Source organism: Priapulus caudatus, unplaced genomic scaffold (assembly GCF_000485595.1).
Source record: "Priapulus caudatus unplaced genomic scaffold, Priapulus_caudatus-5.0.1 Scaffold153, whole genome shotgun sequence".
Classification (NCBI taxonomy): domain Eukaryota; kingdom Metazoa; phylum Priapulida; class Priapulimorpha; order Priapulimorphida; family Priapulidae; genus Priapulus; species Priapulus caudatus.
The window spans coordinates 161579-179902 of record NW_014577214.1 but is presented as its reverse complement, the minus strand read 5'-3'; the positions used below and the strand labels follow the sequence as shown (position 1 = coordinate 179902).

At 40.8% G+C, this 18324-nt stretch overlaps 1 protein-coding gene across 1 annotated transcript in view; it reads left to right on the top strand.

The window, feature by feature from the left end:
* LOC106806310 (centrosome and spindle pole associated protein 1-like) overlaps positions 1-18324 on the top strand; it is a gene marked incomplete in the record, with an annotated part of 31697 nt that overhangs the window by 11160 nt on the left and 2213 nt on the right. Inside the window, 19 exon segments of the mRNA XM_014808198.1 lie at positions 5268-5426; positions 5930-6283; positions 7066-7181; positions 7688-7780; positions 8292-8394; positions 8848-8915; positions 9262-9387; positions 9626-9718; positions 10154-10334; positions 10659-10800; positions 11189-11260; positions 11422-11537; positions 11850-11909; positions 12264-12413; positions 12774-12914; positions 13302-13382; positions 16579-16645; positions 16971-17065; positions 17518-17759. Coding sequence (XP_014663684.1) covers positions 5268-5426; positions 5930-6283; positions 7066-7181; positions 7688-7780; positions 8292-8394; positions 8848-8915; positions 9262-9387; positions 9626-9718; positions 10154-10334; positions 10659-10800; positions 11189-11260; positions 11422-11537; positions 11850-11909; positions 12264-12413; positions 12774-12914; positions 13302-13382; positions 16579-16645; positions 16971-17065; positions 17518-17759 — 2459 coding nt within the window.

Genomic DNA, 18324 nt, shown 5'->3' with positions numbered 1-18324 from the left:
GACATGAATGGATGAATAGTATCCCTGAAGGACAAACTTTGGGAAAGTGCTAAACTCGTCAAATCGGTCTGGAGAGAGACAGCAGAAAACATTAAGTCTCAGACAGCTGGCAAAACAAGCAAGAGTTTGGAGACTAAATTATTCAGAAGCACTCTGCAAGAACTGATGATAGTGTTTCATCTCAGCCTAATGAAGCTGAAGGTTGGCCATTTGGGTACCAGTGTCACTTGTTAATTCAAGATAAACCCCGGAAAAAAAAGCAGAATTAAATAGTAAACTTAGGCCAGAGAAAACTGGGAGAAACAGGAATGACATAGAGATCTATACAGAACGCATAGCATAGAAGAACGCATGGCGAAAACAAGATGATATGCCCTGATGCCACTGTGTTGGCAAAAGGTGCTAATCATCGTCAAAGTCGTCGGAGGAGCAGACAGCAGAAAACTGTAAGTGCTCAAGACAGCTGGGCGAAGCTAACAAGCGTTGGATACAAATTATTCCAGAAGCAAATCTGGCAAGAAGCTGGTTGATAGTGTGTTCATCTCAGGCCTAATGAGATGAGGGTTGGCATTTTGTCACGAGTGCATTAGTTAATTCAAGATAAACGGCCAGAAGCAAGAATTACACCCGTAAACTTAGACGCAGAGAAAACGTGGGAGAAAGCGAGGAAGACATAGAGCAAATCTATCACAGAACCATAGCATATAAGAACCTATGCGAAAACAGATGATATCCCTGAATGCCTTCGTGTTGGGCAAAAGTGCTAAACATCGTCAAAGGTCCGTCTGGAGCACGAGAAGAGCAGAAAACAGTGATTGCTCAAAGACAGTTTGGGCAAGAGCAACAAGAGTTAGAACAATATTGATTCAGAACAAATCTGCAAAGAACTGCTGATAGTGTTTCATCTCAGCCTAATGAGAGATGAAGGGTTGGCATTTGGTACAGTGCATTATTAATTCAAGATAAAATCCAGAGCAAGAATTAAAAGAAACTTAGCCAGAGAAAACTGGGAAGAAACAGGAAAGAAGCATAAACAAATCTTATAGCAGAACCATAGTATGGAATACACACAAAGGGCGGGTGATATCCCTGATACACTTTGTGTGGGGCAAAAGTGGCTAAACATCGTCAAAGTCGTCTGGAGCAAGAGAGAGCGAAAACCAGTGCTTGCTCCAAGACAGCTGGGCGAAGCAACAAGAGTTTGGAACAAATTATTCAGGAACAAACTGGCAAGAAACTGATGAATAGTCGTGTTCATCTGCAGGCCTAACTGAAGATGACAGGGTTGGCATTTGGTACCAGTGCATTGTTGATTTTTTCAAGATAAAACTCAAAAGCAAGCAATTAAAAGTAAACTAGCGCAGAGAAAAATCTGGAAGAAACAGGAAAACATAAACAATCTATACAGCACCATAGTATGAATCACACAAAGGCAGATGATATGCTGCTGATGGACTCTGTGTTAGGCAAAGTGCTAAACATCGTCAAAAGTCCATCTGGAGGAAGAGACAGCAGAAACTGTAAGTGGCTCAAGATAGCTGGGCGAAGCAAAAAGTTGGAGGCGAATCAATTCAGAGCGAAATTGGGCAAGAGCTGATTTTATTTTGCCACCTCCAGCCCCATGAAGGCGTTTGGCACTTGGTAGCAAGTGCTACGGTTAATTCAAATAAGATACCAGAAAAAGGAATTAAAATTTAGATTGGCAAGGGATAAGCCGGGAGAACCAGCAATGATATAAAGTAGAAGCATTGGAAGAAAACCACCTCAAACGAAAAACTGATACCCGCGCCTGGTTTTGGTAAGAATGAGGAAGGCCTACCAATGCGGTAGCAGCTGAAGGCAGGCTTCTACAGGAGATTACTCGAAGGCAAGAGTTAAAAAACAGCAGTTGAACTGTCGGAAACGGAGCGAGAAGTTGGGCAAGCTGCCTCTACATAATTGAGGCTATGATGACTGTGCCATGCAAAATAGTAGCTGTGGAGTAATTAGTCTAACACATGCTCAAGAAATGCTAGTTAGAAATTGTCTTATATTTAGTAAAAATAATTAAAATTAAAAATTTTAGATATAGAAGTTGATATTTACTTAGTTACAGAATGTGCTTATCTTATATTTCCCAGCATAACTACTGTGTGCAACAGGATGAATTATGACATGCAGTCATTTATTCTGAGCACCAATAACTTTTTAATTATATAAGAATTTTATTGTGTGTTTAATTGTGTACATTGCGACAGTAACGATCACTCAGAGGAGTATCTTATAATGTTATAACTGGCATCGGCATTAGCTGCTTGGCTTACTTTTGTGGTTTTTGATGTATGTGATGAATGTTATCATATAATAATTGTAATTTTTCGCTACATGATGTAAATTGCTGTAAGTTAGCTTTCTTACTTTCGGTTATGCTTGTTTCTCATTCTCATTTTTTTTATTCTATGCTTTCGTTTTCTTTATTTCTTTGCTTTTCTTTCCAAATACCGTAGACGCCAATTTTCTTTGTAAGGTACACACCTTTCACGTTCCACCTTAACAGAACGCTATATATCTACATATATGACAGATTCCTTCTATTTGTTTGTTCATCTGCTAGTCGATATTCTCAGCAGCTCCTACTTGCTTTACCGTATGTTTGGCTCCCATATCTTTGAAAGTGGGCTGATCACTTTCATGCTTCTAGATTTGCCTCTTTTCTTCTGTTGGTGGCTCTTATCAATTTAGTTTTTTTTAAGATAAGTTGATATCTGTGTGTAATGTTATGTTGTGTTGAAATAAATGTTGGATTACTATATTCTCCATTAAAATATTACATGATATTTTTACAATATGTGTTGGTGCATATATTTTAAAATGTTGTGTTTGGTATTTTGAGTCCTAGCCGGATGCATTCTTGTGTGGTTATGCTATGACATGTTTCCACATGAAAGCTCAAGTAAAAGATACTCCTGCATGGCTATTTTAAAAGTACATTATATTTTTTTTTTCTCTTTTAAGTATAATCTTAGCTAAGTTGTGTCAGAGAGCTCAACAAGCGATTGAAATTGCAAAATTCATATATATTGGGGCAGTCGAATTTATGAATCATTCTTTCTGGTAATGCCCTGTACACCCTGTTAATGGCTGAGAGGGTCTATGTCCGCCGCAGGTAACTGCGGAACGTACGCCTGGTACTAAATACTACTTATCTAATATGCCGGACCGTACCTCAGCCTACTCCATTAACGAGTGTACGGGATCGGCGGCTACACGCCTACTCCGCTAAACCCGCTATACCCTACCCCACTAACACTAACGCTAACCTGAACCATTATCACGCTAGATAGTTACCAGGGTACGTTCGGCGGTATACCGGAGCCGTACCAGGGTAGTCGTTCTGGCTAGTACCCCTGGGGACACTAGGACCCTATGAGTGCGGCCTGTTATGGCTACTCCACTGCTTTCTCTTTGCTGTCTCTCGACCAGCGTGAAAGGTGATCTATAGATGCATTTCTGTGATGGCTGCAGCCGCTGTGCATGCGCGGCTTTCCACCGTGTTGTGCAATATGTCAGGTGTTAAGATTATTAAGGGAGCCTAATAATCGCTTGTTCTCTCATGATCATGCGTGGCTTAGATTTTGGTCTCCATCCCACAATCATGTAGTACGCGCGTGTGGACACTGTTAAGCACATGAGGCATTCACGATAGGTAGGGTTGATCTGCGTGCGTTAAGTTGTTACCTACTCTGGCAGCACAAAGTAATGCATGCGTAGTGCGTGTGACTATGAAAGTGCCAATGCTGGTGTGGTATAATATCGCAAGCGTCAATTATTCAGCATCTAGTTGCGCTAGGTAACAGTTGTCACGCCACAAGGCCATCGGCTGTCACCAAACAAATCAGTACCAGAGGCCATATTGCCACAGCAGGTTGGTGTTTTCATTGATCGCTCTTTATGGTTGGACGTAAGGATACGTTAGAAAAGACATTACAAAGGTCGACGAATATCATATATCTGCTACTCGTGTAAGTGTGTTGTTTTCGTCAGTGTTCACTTCACTGCTGTTGTTTCTGTGCATTGCTGACAATTATATCACAGATCAATGCTTTCTGGTCGAAATCTGGAATGGCTTCCATTAGCGTATCCTGTCTGGACAACGTGCGACCTGACTGTGCATCTCTCTCTGTACTGCTTTTCTAAACGTATCCTTGGGTACCTGTTGTATTACGCATAGAAAATAATGTATCTGCATGCAGGGCAGAGCATATATGTCTAGTATTAATAAACCTGTTCCGCTTGCAGGATTATATTATAGTATCTAGATGTATTCATAATGTGACCCGCTCCAGCAAATACCAGGATTAAGTAGAAAAATTCTACAAATTGAGTTATGTGCATATCTGAATAGATCATTTAATTACCTTTAAAATGATATATAATATTTGGCTATATCTAAAGAATTTGACCGCTCTACAGCAATTTGACAGATCGGGAAACCGACTTATTCCGGAATATATGCAGCTTTTGAGATAAAGCGTTCCGGGTAAGGGGCCCAGTCGGGGATAAGCGGTCAGGGACGGGTCTGAAGAGATTTTTTTTTGTTAATTAAAAATGACCATAATAATCTAGAGATATCTGAACTATATATCCGGATTAAATATGCGCTTAGGAACTTATTTTTTGCTAAAATCTCATTTCTTGTCCAGGTAGGCCATTTTCGCAGCATTGACATGTGTGCGTGCTCATTACTCAAAACAATGACTTGCGACTTAGTCCGTATTATGCTGGAGCGGGTCACATATACTAACAAGAAAGGTCAGCCATCTGTTGTTTGTTCCTAAATATGACCTAGTTTATTATGAATTGATTTGGTAGCTCACACCACATCACATTACAGTGATTAAAACGATCAGTCATCTGGTGTTATCTATCTTATACCATATGTGTTTGTCTCTGCATGAAATTTAAAAACTTGATGGGTGGCAAAAGTAATGTTAATATCATGGAGTAGATAAAGGCATATTTTGATGCGAAATTAGAATTTGTCAATAACTAATCAAATTCATGTCATGAATGTTGGGTTTTCATTTCGCTGTCACTCGGCCAATTTGCATGAATGTTTAGTAGCACCAATTTAATATATATATATATATTATATATATATATCAGCGAGTAGATAATATGGAACTACTATTATCTACTCCTGATATATATATATACATATATATTTATTTATTTAAATAAATGTAAATATATGAATTTTCTTAATTCTATGACATTTGTCGTTTCAGGGCTTCACCATTAAACCTCAAGAGATGAGGCGGCCGAACAAGAGTACGCCCCCTGGTGGGGGTTCAGACATTGGCTGGTTGAAGTTGGGAGAGTATGAGGAGAAGAGACGCAGGCTAGCCGAGGAGCGAAAGCGTGAATACAATGAAATGCTGGCACAGGTAACTTTGATGTACATTTATGGTCTGTCTTGTATCTACATATGACAGAATGCAGGTCATGATTGATATATAGCATCTAATTTCCGACTGAAATGCACGTGTATAAATATTTGTCAGTGTTTTGTTTTAATGACCAGCAAACTGAATCAGTGAAAATCGTATATTACATGATGAAGGGGTAATGTGGAATAACTTCCCTGATGTCACTTGCTTGATGAACTTTCCTGTGTGGTATTGTTACGATGGCTCTTTGCTAGCAATGAACTGTGGTCCTCGTTTTGGGGTTGAAATTGAATGTCCAGTAGTTATTGCCGTAGTAACTCATGTTCTCTCATTTCTGCTTGCTGACTGTGTTTGTAGTAATTATCAAAGTAAAAATTCCCCTTCCTAATTAGTACTAAATGTTGAACTATCATGATAGTGTTAGATGTCAGAATTATCATTTTTGCATGGCTATGTAGCTCATATTAACATTCCTATTCTGTTTTATCCATTAATAACAGAAGCACCAACAGGGTCTTCGGAAGCGGCCCGATGCCGTTTCACAGCATGTAAATGAATCACAGCAGAGTTCTCCCATCCAAGCGGAAATGCAAATGGCTGCCGCCGGAGCGGCGACGAGCCAGGATAGCCACTCTCGTAGGGTGGATGAATACGGAGGAGAGAGGTCAATGTCGCTCACAGAGGGGCCCCTGCCAGGGTTGCGGGACACTAGGAGCGGAGAAGTGCGCAAGCGGGAGGCACGTAACAGAGAGTACAATGACTACTTGCAGCAGAAGAAGTTGGCAAGTCGGAGCATTGGAGAGCAGCAGGCACCTAGAGTTGGCAATGCCCAGCAGGTGGCGCCAGCTGCACAGGTGAAGAATTCTCTCATGCTCGTGTTACTACGGTTTGCAACTAGCAATGCAACGTTAACTGTTCTAGACTAACATAATTAATGCCGGTGTTTAGGTTCATTTGCCCTCAATGCAGAAAAGCTGAAAAAGGGCTGTACCACTGATCTCTATATACTAACTGGATGGCAGTTAGCCAATCCATGGTACGGTACTTGAGAAAGTGACGCCGCCGTGCCACCACTGCCTTCTTGCCACCACTCCCAAAAGCTGATCTCTGTCGGTGTGCGCTCCACAACATTTCAATTGGACAATGACGAATTGCAGCTTATTTTATCATTTTTATTCGCATGAAAACAAACTTTGATAAATACATGACTGAATATATATATTTATATAGATAGATGGATAGATTTATATATATACAACGAGAGAAAGAGAAATAATGATAGTCTATACGTAAAGGTTTTGGAAGGGACGTCACTGATCACATGAAAATTCGGCTCAGCCTATTGGCTTGACTAGTTCGTGGAGTGCTGTTATGGTGTCTGGTGGCTAAACCCATTGACCATTAAGAGCTATCAAGTTAATCTATTGAGATCAGTGGGCACACGACAAACAAACAACAGTGGGCTGTACCCACTGGCAGCAGTAATTTACGCACAGACGGGATATAACTTTGAAATCACACCTGATTTTTCGGCTTCGACCTATCTGTGTGAACATGTAGTGTTGGTGTTTTTTTTAACATTCATAAGGTCCATGGTGAGGAATGTTTTTGGCATTCTGGTTATTTGCATGCATAGGTAGGTCATTCGATCGGCTCACCACAGGTTCGCAAAGGGTGGGGCACACCCGTACAAGCCTACACAACATATGAGGATATTCTGGCTCAGAAGAAAGAAGAAGAAAGGCAATATAGGTATAAGTACAGATCGAATATGCAGTACCCATATATTATGACTGTGCCGGTAGAATGTACAATGGGTATGCGTAGACCACTGATACTAGTTAATCGCCATTTCATTTAATGCTAGTTGCAGTGTCTAATTATGTTAAGAGTATAGGCTGTGTAAGATATAGTGCATGGTATGATGTAAATGTTTATAACACTAACATAGAAATAAAGGTTGCACAGATTTACAGGCACAGTTACATGTTGAATTGCATGGTAATAATAGCCTGTAATTGTAAAGTACTCTTTATAAGGGTCAGTCTGGTGAACCCTAAAAAGTACTAGTGTACTTTACAGACAGGCATTCGTTTAGGCAGTTTTGCTGTAAAACTGCCACTTAAAGGAACCCACCGAATAGTATCTTTTATAGCCAGGAGTTGATTCTAGAGATGTGACCCCCTAATTTAGGTTGGAGTGTACGTTACTTGGCATGTGTTGCTTGTGCATCTGCTCATTGTCAGAATTAATTCCAGGAGATACATTGACGATGTGCCTGATGACTTGCCTCCACAGCAACCCCTGCGGCCTCCACAGCCAAACATCGACTCGGAACTAGAACATCTAAAGTATGTAAAAGTAACAATAAGTATAAACAGTAATACCCAAAATTATGTAAATTTGTTAATGTAAATTTTTACTCAATTTGTAAATTATGACCACAACTATGAAGGAGAAATGCTAATTCGCTCTTACAGATGTCAAAAGATTAATTGGATTATTTGTAACAAAAAAATATCACATTAGATAGTTTGATTCGCACGTGCACTTTTTTATGAAATATTAGAATTAGAATTAAATTAGAATTAATTATATTTTATCATAACAAAAACAAGTAGCAGTATCAAGCATACATCCAAATAGGATATAAAATTAAACAGATGACCTGAATAAGGCCCTGGCTAGACCCACTACGTTGGTAGTTCTCTGGGTTAGTTTCTGGAGTTTGGTGAAAATAGTTGGTGGCATCATCTTAATGATGAATGAGATATATGCAAGTAAGGAGAAACGTTGCTCTTATCATACTATAACAGTCTCATTGGCTTAACTAGTTGACTTAGAGTGATGGTTATCCTGTAGGAGGGTACGTCTAGAGGAGATAGACGTTCCCATGTCTGACCCAACGAGTGAGCTGATGAGACAAGGCAGGCAGATGGCTGAGCAGGAGGAGATACACAGATATGTAAGTCGCAGTGTGCCTATAGTTCTGATGCACATACGGACACCCCACAGCCCACCTACATCCACACTAACTGAGCTTTAAAATGGAAAATTCTCGTTCATTCAAAACTACCATGTATGTTGTCAGTACACAGAATTTGAATATGCATTGTTGCTGTCTTAACACCTAGCTGCCATTACACATATATTTGTATGCAGATGTAAAACAACAATGAGAAAATGTTTGGTGTAATAAAGAAAAGATATATTCAATTTTTCATTATTTAACCGTGTGTCCTTCTCTTTTTCCGACCACTTGGCAGCTGACTGAAATACAGGTAGGTGGTGCTGGCATTTAAGTTGCGCACCTAGCATTATGCGCTAGTAGCAGCACTAATGTAACAAGCAGCACAAAACACATATAGCACTTGCCTCGCTGTCAATCTTACATGTTCTATTTCATTTCCATGCTTAGAACATGTCACGGGACGTGGATTTGTCCAACGCTGGGGGTGCCACGATGGCGACGGCGGCAGTTTCCAGGTTTGTAGAAGCAGAATAAGTATTGACATTTTTCAAACTAAATGCCATCTATATGGTAGAGCCATATGTTAGTGTCACATTTGTTAGAGCTCTTTTGCAGAGTGGTATTCCACTATAGGCAAACCTGATATAAGGATCAATTAAAGGAAACCCCAAAGCTGTCATCAATGGACAGGTTCTGGTTCTATAGAGATGGAAAACCTGTATAACTGCCACTCAAGGAAGATGCCACGGGTCTATGTCCTTTCTAGACAGGTGTCCATTTTATAAATATGTCCGCTAGTTAACACTGGTTTCCCCCGTATCCCAGAAGTCGTTGCTAATTACTTTCTGCGTTATCTAACAGGTTCAGGGAGACACCGTCCCCACCACCTATACCGAGACTTGATCCTATCGTCTACCCGAGTGCTGACCCTATGAGGACTTACCTTGCTACAGATGATAGTTTGCCCATCAGGACAGATCACGTAACGTAAGCAAGTTAACTTGTGACATATTGTCTTATTTCTTCTCCTGGGAGGACTATCATACTCTATTTGCAGTTCACGCTGTTCCTCACTTGCGTTCAGGCAGAGTTTGACGTCACGTGTTCATGTAACGATGAAAATCTCGTATTGTGATAGACGCAGCAAATGTTACGTTTCTTGTATCTTGGTGATTTCAATGTCTCATAAGTATTGCGATAAGTAATGCGATTGTTCATGTTGCAGGAGACGATTTGATGACCGGTACGCGCCAAGCTTTCAGGACAATGTATCACGCCCTTCCCCCTTACTACAGGCATTGCAGATGCGTCAGAATGGGTATAGGACATTTTCTTATTAATGATTTTATATTTTTATTGCAAATGCAAAAAAGTATGTATGTATTATATATGTGTGTGTGTGTGTGTGCATGCGTGCATGTGTGCGTGCGTCCGTGCGTGCGTGCATGTGTGCGTGCGTCCGTGCGTGCGTGCATGTGTGCGTGCGTCCGTGCGAGTGCTTGTGCATGTGCGTGTGTGTAGAACATAAATAATGATGTTTATTTATTCAAACTAACTAACTTTTCGACCATCTGATCTTGATGACAGTTCACATACACAGTACACATCTATTTAAATATCTGTTATAGATATGTTCATGTGTATATTAGTTTCTTTTTGGCATACCGCATAACCAAATTTAGCAAGACCAATCAATCCATATGTTCCTATGTATTGTATTGCTGAGTGACTGAACATTTTACCTGTATTGCAGTGTGCGTGGTGGCGATGGCTCCTTTGACAAAACATCGTTCATGTCTGGTGCTAGTGCTGTAGGAAAAGGTGCTGTGCATGGAATGCAGCATATGCATACAGGTGCCTTATATGGAGTGAGCGAACGCAATGTCAACAAGGTGGATGCTGCAAAGATATATCAGGAAGAACTAAAACAACAGGTATATATATGTGTTTACACATACAATCACACACACATGCACATACACGTACGCACGCATGCATGCATGCACTCACACACGTATGCACACACATATACACATGGGTGCGTGCACATATGCGAGCACACACACACACACACACACACACACATATAAACTGGTAGAAACGATCACTATGTCAATATGTGTGTGATGCATGTGTAATGTGCATGTACATGTACATGCTGGTATGTAAGAATATGGTGCAGCACATTCAACAAATGCATGCATGCACACATGCATGCACACACAAAATATTTAAGTTTTTGATGTAAATCTCTACAGATAAGGCAAAAGGACCTGCAGAAGCGGAAAGCAAAAGAGGAGGAGGAGAGGCAGAACCTCCATGCTGGAAACCAAGTTTTTGACCCGTTTGGAAAAGGTGGTGCCGGTGCTCCCCTGCGTGACGCTCAAGGCAATGTTCAGGGTAGGCGGATGAGTGGCCATCTTGCATTGATCATTTTTTTCTTTAATCACATGTTTATACATACACAGTATTTTAACATATACAGTATGATTGAAGTATGGATTCTCAGTCCTGGTTCTTACTTGCAAGTGTTGGCAGGTAGCTTGCCAGAAATGTGCCTACATCTGTGGTTGTGGCCAGAACTAGGAGCTTACAAACAGAAAGCCTTTGAGGTTTACAGAAAAGATCGAGAGCATTTGTTGTACATAGACAATATTGTCATTTACATTAGACATCCTGGAATAAATATGGAGGGATGTTTTCTTCTGGGCATCAGCGATAATGGCAGATTCTCATGGGAGTGCAAAATGTCTATAAGATGGTGTCATAGTGATATTTGTTGTTGCAGCTGATCTGAGGAGAAAACCTCAGGATGGTACCGGTGGGCTCCATCAGCCACCAAACGTTAAACCACTAACAAGTAAGCCAGTCTGCTATAAGTGCACGCACATACATGAACACACGCACTCATGTGCATACGCATGCACGTACACAATAATTGCACATTTCATTAACTTACAAATGAACTTATATCGATCACATAGTTATGCCAAGCACTACCTGAGAGTTTTTGTCTTCTAGGTAGCAGTGCTTCAAAGCTGAAGTTTTCGGCTGATATGAAACCAGCGTTTAACATCGCAGGCTCTGTTGGGGGTAAAGGAGGAACTGGTGCTCAGTTTGAAGAATCAGCAGCTGCTGTAAGCAATCATAATTTGAGACATATTTTTAAGCATTCTAGAGTGTCGATCGTGTTAAGAATAATGTACGAGCTCATATGGCAATCAGGCACTTTTCCAAAAATACTTGAAAAAGTAAAGCTTGAAAATATACAGGAGAGGACTTCATTAGGGTCAGGGTAGATATCAGGTTCTCAATATTAGCTCCCTTAAAGCTAAGAGAGCTATATATACCCAGATAAATCCAAGATAGCTTTTAACTATCCGAAATGGTTACTATTATCTATGATTTTGTATATGATGAATCTAATATGGGTTTACGTTTATTCGCAGGGAAAAGATGACATGGCTAGATACAGGAATGACCAGTACAAAGAAGAACTTAAGAAACAGGTTACATATATTATTTTGTAAAGTTTTTGAAATGTGCAAATCTTTTATATAGTTTATTGTTGATATCTAATATATACATCACATCAATAATTCAGCTGTGAGGAACACTTTTAAATACGTTTCCGTAGTGAATCTATGATGTGTTTAGATTTTTTTCAACATATTCAGTTTTCCAATAACACTTTATCACTTCATCGACTATCATCATTATTATTGCGTGCCCTTTCATTATTACGTCTTCTTATTATCTGTGTGAAAAGGGAATAGGTGGATTCGAACAATTTAATAGTTATAACAACATTTGTTATGTGTGATATCTTGCTCTTGACTGCTGTTATATGCTGATCGGCACAGATCGAAGAGAAGAAGCGGCTGAAGGAGCAGGAGAATGAGCGAAGGAGGAGGCAGGAGGAGGTGGCAGAGAGACGCATACAGGAGCAGCAAGCAAAGATGCAGCAGGAGCAGGAGGCAGACGAGCTAAAGGCTAAGGAGAATGAAGCTGAGGTAGGCTCGAGTGAGTGGCAGAGAGGCATTGCCTTAGTTGTTTTCGTTACTTATTCTAAGCTGAGTATATGGTTATAGTATATATTACCTTATATTGGTTATTGCTGTACCCTTCCTAGGTTGAGTATAGACTTTAGTTAGAATTATACTGGGTTGGGTATAAGTTACTAGAGATCCTAACCCTATTCACGGTTTTACTGGAATGAGTATTCATATATCATTACTTTCAGATTGTTCTGGGTTGGGTATTAGTAGATTAGATTACCTTTCGTCAAGATTTTCTAGATTAGGAATCGGTAGAAAGCATAATCAAGTTTTAATGCTCTGCTCCGCTGTGAATTCCCTATCATACTCTCACAGAGGAGAAGAAAGAACCAGGAGATCGTGGCAGCAGCTGAAGTGAAGAGGCTGGAGGTGGAGAAGCAGAAGCGAGAAGCCAAGTTGAAGGACGAGGAACGGCAGAGAGCGCAGCAGGAGAAGGAATGGGCAAGCCGCAATGTGGTAAGTACAGGTAGTCACCATTTCAGGTGTGATGTGTGCCGTGCTGAAAATAATTATTCACTTCATGATTTCTTAGATGTTGGTCACTCTTGTCAATTTCTCAACAATACTTAGTCACGTGGTGATCGCAAAGCTGTGGGAAAGAAAGCGATTTTTTTATCATCTTTTATCATCGGTATTTTGCTGTCATGCTGTCTAGACTTGCTAAAGGCAGTCCCTAGTGCGATGTAAGAACGTTAACTTATTGTTGTAACTAGCTGCTGTGAACCAAGAGTAGATTTCGGTTGTCAATTTAAAAAAAAGTTTAAGTTAGTACGTAGTTTAAGTAAAAGCAGCAATTTTCTCATTATTTTTACCCCTTGTGGTATCTGCTGTTTATACTTCCAGGTGACACAACGGTCAGTCTCTCCTGTCATACCAGCGCTGCGGAGAAACACGAAAACCGGTGCTGCTGTTAAAGCCAAGCTGGTAAGCGAGTGGGACCAGGGCATGAATGAGGGTTGTAAAGAGCTAGGGAGCTAGTCCAAGGGTAGATCTTGGGGTAAGGGTAAAGTGAGAAGGGTGGTTATATACTAGGATTCTGAAACATTGGAAGAAAGCACCTGGGGGTGGGTGAAAGAAAGTTGTTAAACAGCTATGGTTCCAATACTGGCACAATCTTTACAGTGGAGGCAGGGCGGTAAAGAGCTTCATTTGAGCCTGATCAATGTCTATAAATGAATAAACTCATAGCTGTTATGTGATATTGCTTATAGAAAATTACCACTTACAAAAATCTATAAGCCCAAAAAGGTATATAATTAGTGGTTTATCAGTTCTAAAAAAACGGTGTTTGCCCTATAAAAAACTACGTATATAGCAAATGTGAATGCGTGCAGTAATAAAAATGCTCTAGGTTAAAACAACATTAGGAATATGAATTTTGATTGCAAGGTTAGCAGAGTGGGTCTTTTGAATTTTTAACGTTTTTAGTGGTGATTATTTTATGGTAAACACTCACAATGCTATATTGCTAACTCTCCCAGAATAGAATCATTCTGTGCTAACTAGCTGTGCATTGTCTTAATCTTTCTGTATTAAAGTTCTTGCCTTGTCTACAATACGTTTATTCCATCTCTCTATCTGTATATATATATATATGAGTGTATAATATTGAGACATATCTCTCTCTATATATATATATATATATATATATATATATATATATATATATATATATCCCAATACATGCCATCTATATCTTTCATTGTATAATCTCTCTAATCTCTCTCCATATGTCGATATCTCTAATAATCTCTAGTCGCTATAATACTTTTGCCTTGTATGTCAGTGTGGTTGTAAATGCCATCTGTTTACATGCTCATGTCTGCGGGACAGGGTGAGGGCGCACGGCCGCTCTCACGCCAGCTTCCAACACTCGTCAAAAAGCAACTGCTGGAGTCTATTGATAAGGATGACGCGTCTGCTGAGACTGGGACGTCCGCCCCTAGCCTGCCCCCTCCAGCTGCAGCCACCCCCATCCCCCCAATCTATGGTACATCCCACTCCGCTCCCACGAGCCCGGACCCCGGGTGGGCCTCGCCTACACTGACCGACGTCGGATCGGCAGATACGCACGGTACGACAGCGCCACCTGGGAGCAGTGGAGACAGCCGACCGATTTGCCTTCCCTCCCCGTTTACTCCCTGGACGTCTCCTGGGGCAACACCCCGGCCCTCAGAATCCAATCCAGAGTTGAATCACTTGCCCGCGCTCTTGGACGCTGGCCGAACTCACCCGACCGTCCCGGCGCTGCGTTCAGAGTCCAGGCTCTCCCTGCCGGCTCTCGTTGATCGAGATGCCAACCCGCCCCAACGGACCACCTCCTCTCCTAAGTACATTGAAACTCCCCTGGATTTACCGAATCCTGAAGGAATAGAGCTCTCTGTGACTCCGGTAAATAGATCGTACTTCCAGCTGATGTGCCTCTGTACATTCCGGTAGTGCTACCCATTGCTCTAGACTTTGCTACGGCTGTAGTGTGGCTGCGTGTGACTCGTGCTAACAGTGGTGCTGTGGTAATAGCCAGTAGTTCTCTTTGTGATTTGTGCCTGTGGTTTTGGCTAAAGCTAGAGACCAATGTTTTGTCATGTGTCCCCAAAATATGTTATAACCAACATAATTTTAGCGATACATGTCATATGCACATGTGCGTACACGTATTTGTATATATATGTATGTATATATATTTACATCGTTTTCTTTTAATTTACAACTAAGTGATGTGAGTGATGTTTATGGTTTGCCCTTGCTGTGTAGTGTTGTTGCGCTTGTGACTGAGCACGTGTGTATTTTTATCTGCATCTTTAGTGGTCATGTGCAGTTAAAGCCTCAATATGCGCATCTACACGCTAATTTCTCCAGTACTAGACTAGCAAATACTTCGTGACATACATAATCACACTACCTTATGACAAAATAAACTCTAGTTCCTCCCATTTCACTGCGCGTTTGCTTAAAACCCACAAGAAAGAGGTGCGAAATCGGGTAATCTGGCGCCAACGCCGAATTGTTTGCCAAGCAATTTCACCCCGAATCGGTTAGGTGACGTCACATGTTGCTACGGGTGTTGAGCAGAGAATATAGTCGTTTACATTTTAAGATAGTTGTAGTATTGTGAACTGCAGTGTATGTAACATCAATGGCTATTGGAAAAGTAATAATAGGCAGCGTAATAAACTCTGAGAATAACGTATTGATTTTAGGCTTGATATCGCGAACGATAACATTAGCGTGTATATATTATTATATACATATTATATATAGCGCATGTATATTAGCACATATTGTGGCTTTAATGCATTAATGAATCGTTCATCATAACAACAGTCATCCATGCGTTTCTGCATGCCTTCTGCATTTAGGAGAGGCAGAGTAATTAAGAGAGTGAATGGGGGAGCAGGAGGGAGAGGTGGAGGTAGAAGGGAGAGAGGGGTGAAGCGAGGGAGAGAGAGGGGGAGGAAGAGCAAAGACATAGCCAGATCAACACAACTATATGCACACGCAACATAGAAAAAACGTAAGACTGAGACAGGAGGGCTGCAATGATAGACAGACTAAGCAAAAAGAGGAGTAGCTACTTACAGAGAATGATACGTTTAGGAAGTGACTATTTAAAGTTCATATCTTTTGGCGCAGGTCACCACTGGCCTGACACCCTGTGTGACATCATTGTTTGCTGTATGCATGTGTGGTATTCTATTTATAACAGCAGGAGTAACGTGATAGACAGGCTTACTTACTATTATGTCACTCCTGGTGTTTTCACCAACCTACGAATGTTGAGTCTATAATATATTCAGCAGAAATAGGTTCATGCTGTTACGCATTAAATCACATTTATGTATCGTGAGTGCAACTCAGTCTTGTAACTAAATTCAGTTGTTTTATGTATACATCAGCATATATTGCTCAAAGATGGAATACAGGAACTCAGATAGAAATGCTTAATTTCAAAACTTGAATTGGTAATTTCACAAAATGGTAGCAGTAGGATGTTTTGTATCAGGTTTTTCCATACCAGTAATCTGTTTTTTTTGTATCCATTCAGTACATAGCGTGAGTGATGAAATCATTATTACAATAATAAATTGGTTACTATAATTTATGATCTCTTTTATCTTAGAGTACTACCTCACCACCATTCGATAGCCAGAGAGAAAGCACAAAGACTGTAGCAAGGCCAACAACAGGTATCATCTGATTTCGTGTTTCATGCCCAATACCTGGTGATGTTATTTATATATTATGGTTAGGAAACATATTAAGCAAGTATTTAAGTAGTGGGTGCTTATGTGCTGTTGAAAGCGTGAGCATGAGTAGCGGCAGTAGAGGGCATAACGCAGCTTCACAAAAAATGTGAAAGGGAGGACAGTATGACTGTGAGGGGCTGACAAACTGAGGCAGGCAGACAGACAGACAGAAAGAGAGAGAGAGAGATACAAACGAGCACTGGAGCAGGGAGATTGAGACCTTCTATCTAAGCACTTGCTGTTCACCTTTGCTCGGCTCTTGCAGCTGAGAGGACGATCATTGTGAGGCAACTGTCAGCGATGAGACAGCAGCTGGAGGATGAGCAGAAACGTGTACACAGTGCTCTCATCAAAGACGAGGTAATTATATAAAATATCGACACACCCAGCATGTTCCACAAATCATGCACTAGCTCTCTCTCTCTCTCTCTCTCTCTCTCTCTCTCTCTCTCTCTCTCTCTCTCTCTCTCTCTCTCTTCCTCTTTCTTTCTCTCTTGCTCTCTTTCGTGCATTCTTTCTCTCACTTTTTTCTGTCTCTATTTGTGTTTGCTTATCTAAGCTGTCAAGGTTCCCAAGCTGTATGCCAGCATGTCAGCATCTCTGCTGTTTCAGTTAGGAAGATGTATACGTATGTGTCATCATTTACGTAGAAGATGTAACAAATTATGTATCACACTCACACCAGCAAAAAAGATTTAATCAACCCTGCCACGTCGTTCAACACTGGAATGGTACTATCATTAAGAATAAATACACGTATTTCATTGTTACACATACTAGTGATTTGTAAGAGCTACTGCTCCATGTTGTAGCTTGTAGGACGAACAACAGACAGCGACAGTGGGGCGCAGTCCTCTGCTGCCGGTGCCGCCGTATTTGAATCAGCGCTGAGTGGCAAAGGTGTCACGGTGAAACGTCAATCGGCCAAGAAAGGCTCTGCAAAGAAAAACAAACACTCCGATGCTGCAATGAAGAGCACTGGTCCTACAAGCAGCGACAAGGAGAATGATAAGCAACGGACAAGTGTGAATGAACCTGAAAAAGAGGAAACGAGGTGATCGCAGTTGCCCGCATAGATAATTGCTTCAGTGAAGAAATTGTTTCCCCTATATGGTTACTTCATGTTATTCGGTTGTTGCTTAGTTTGATTTTCGTCGTAATTTTATTTTTAAATGAAAATGGAAATAGAAGTGACATTTTTTGAGGAGTCATTATTGCTTTGTGTTTCCATTTTTATGAGGCTTTACATAAATCATTACTGGTATAAACATGTCACTCAGTATACCATTTTTAAATCATTGACCAGTGTTCAATCCACCACATACTAGATCATTACTTGTTAATATTTAATGCTTGTGTGCATGTGAGTGTTTTTAACTCATCTGACATAGTCAGATGCAGTTTGTAGAATCGCATGAGCGTGCGTCCGTCCGGCCGTGCGTCCGTGCGTCCGTCAACAGTTGGGCACAAATCTAAACGGCTCGACGTACGGATTCGAAAGTCGGGACGTGGGGGCGTAATCCGAAAACGAGTTGGGATGTCGAAGGTGAGGGTGGTCAAAGGTCAAGAGGTGTAAAAGAAGGGGGAACATTCCCTCCTTAACTTAAGGTATAAGGAGG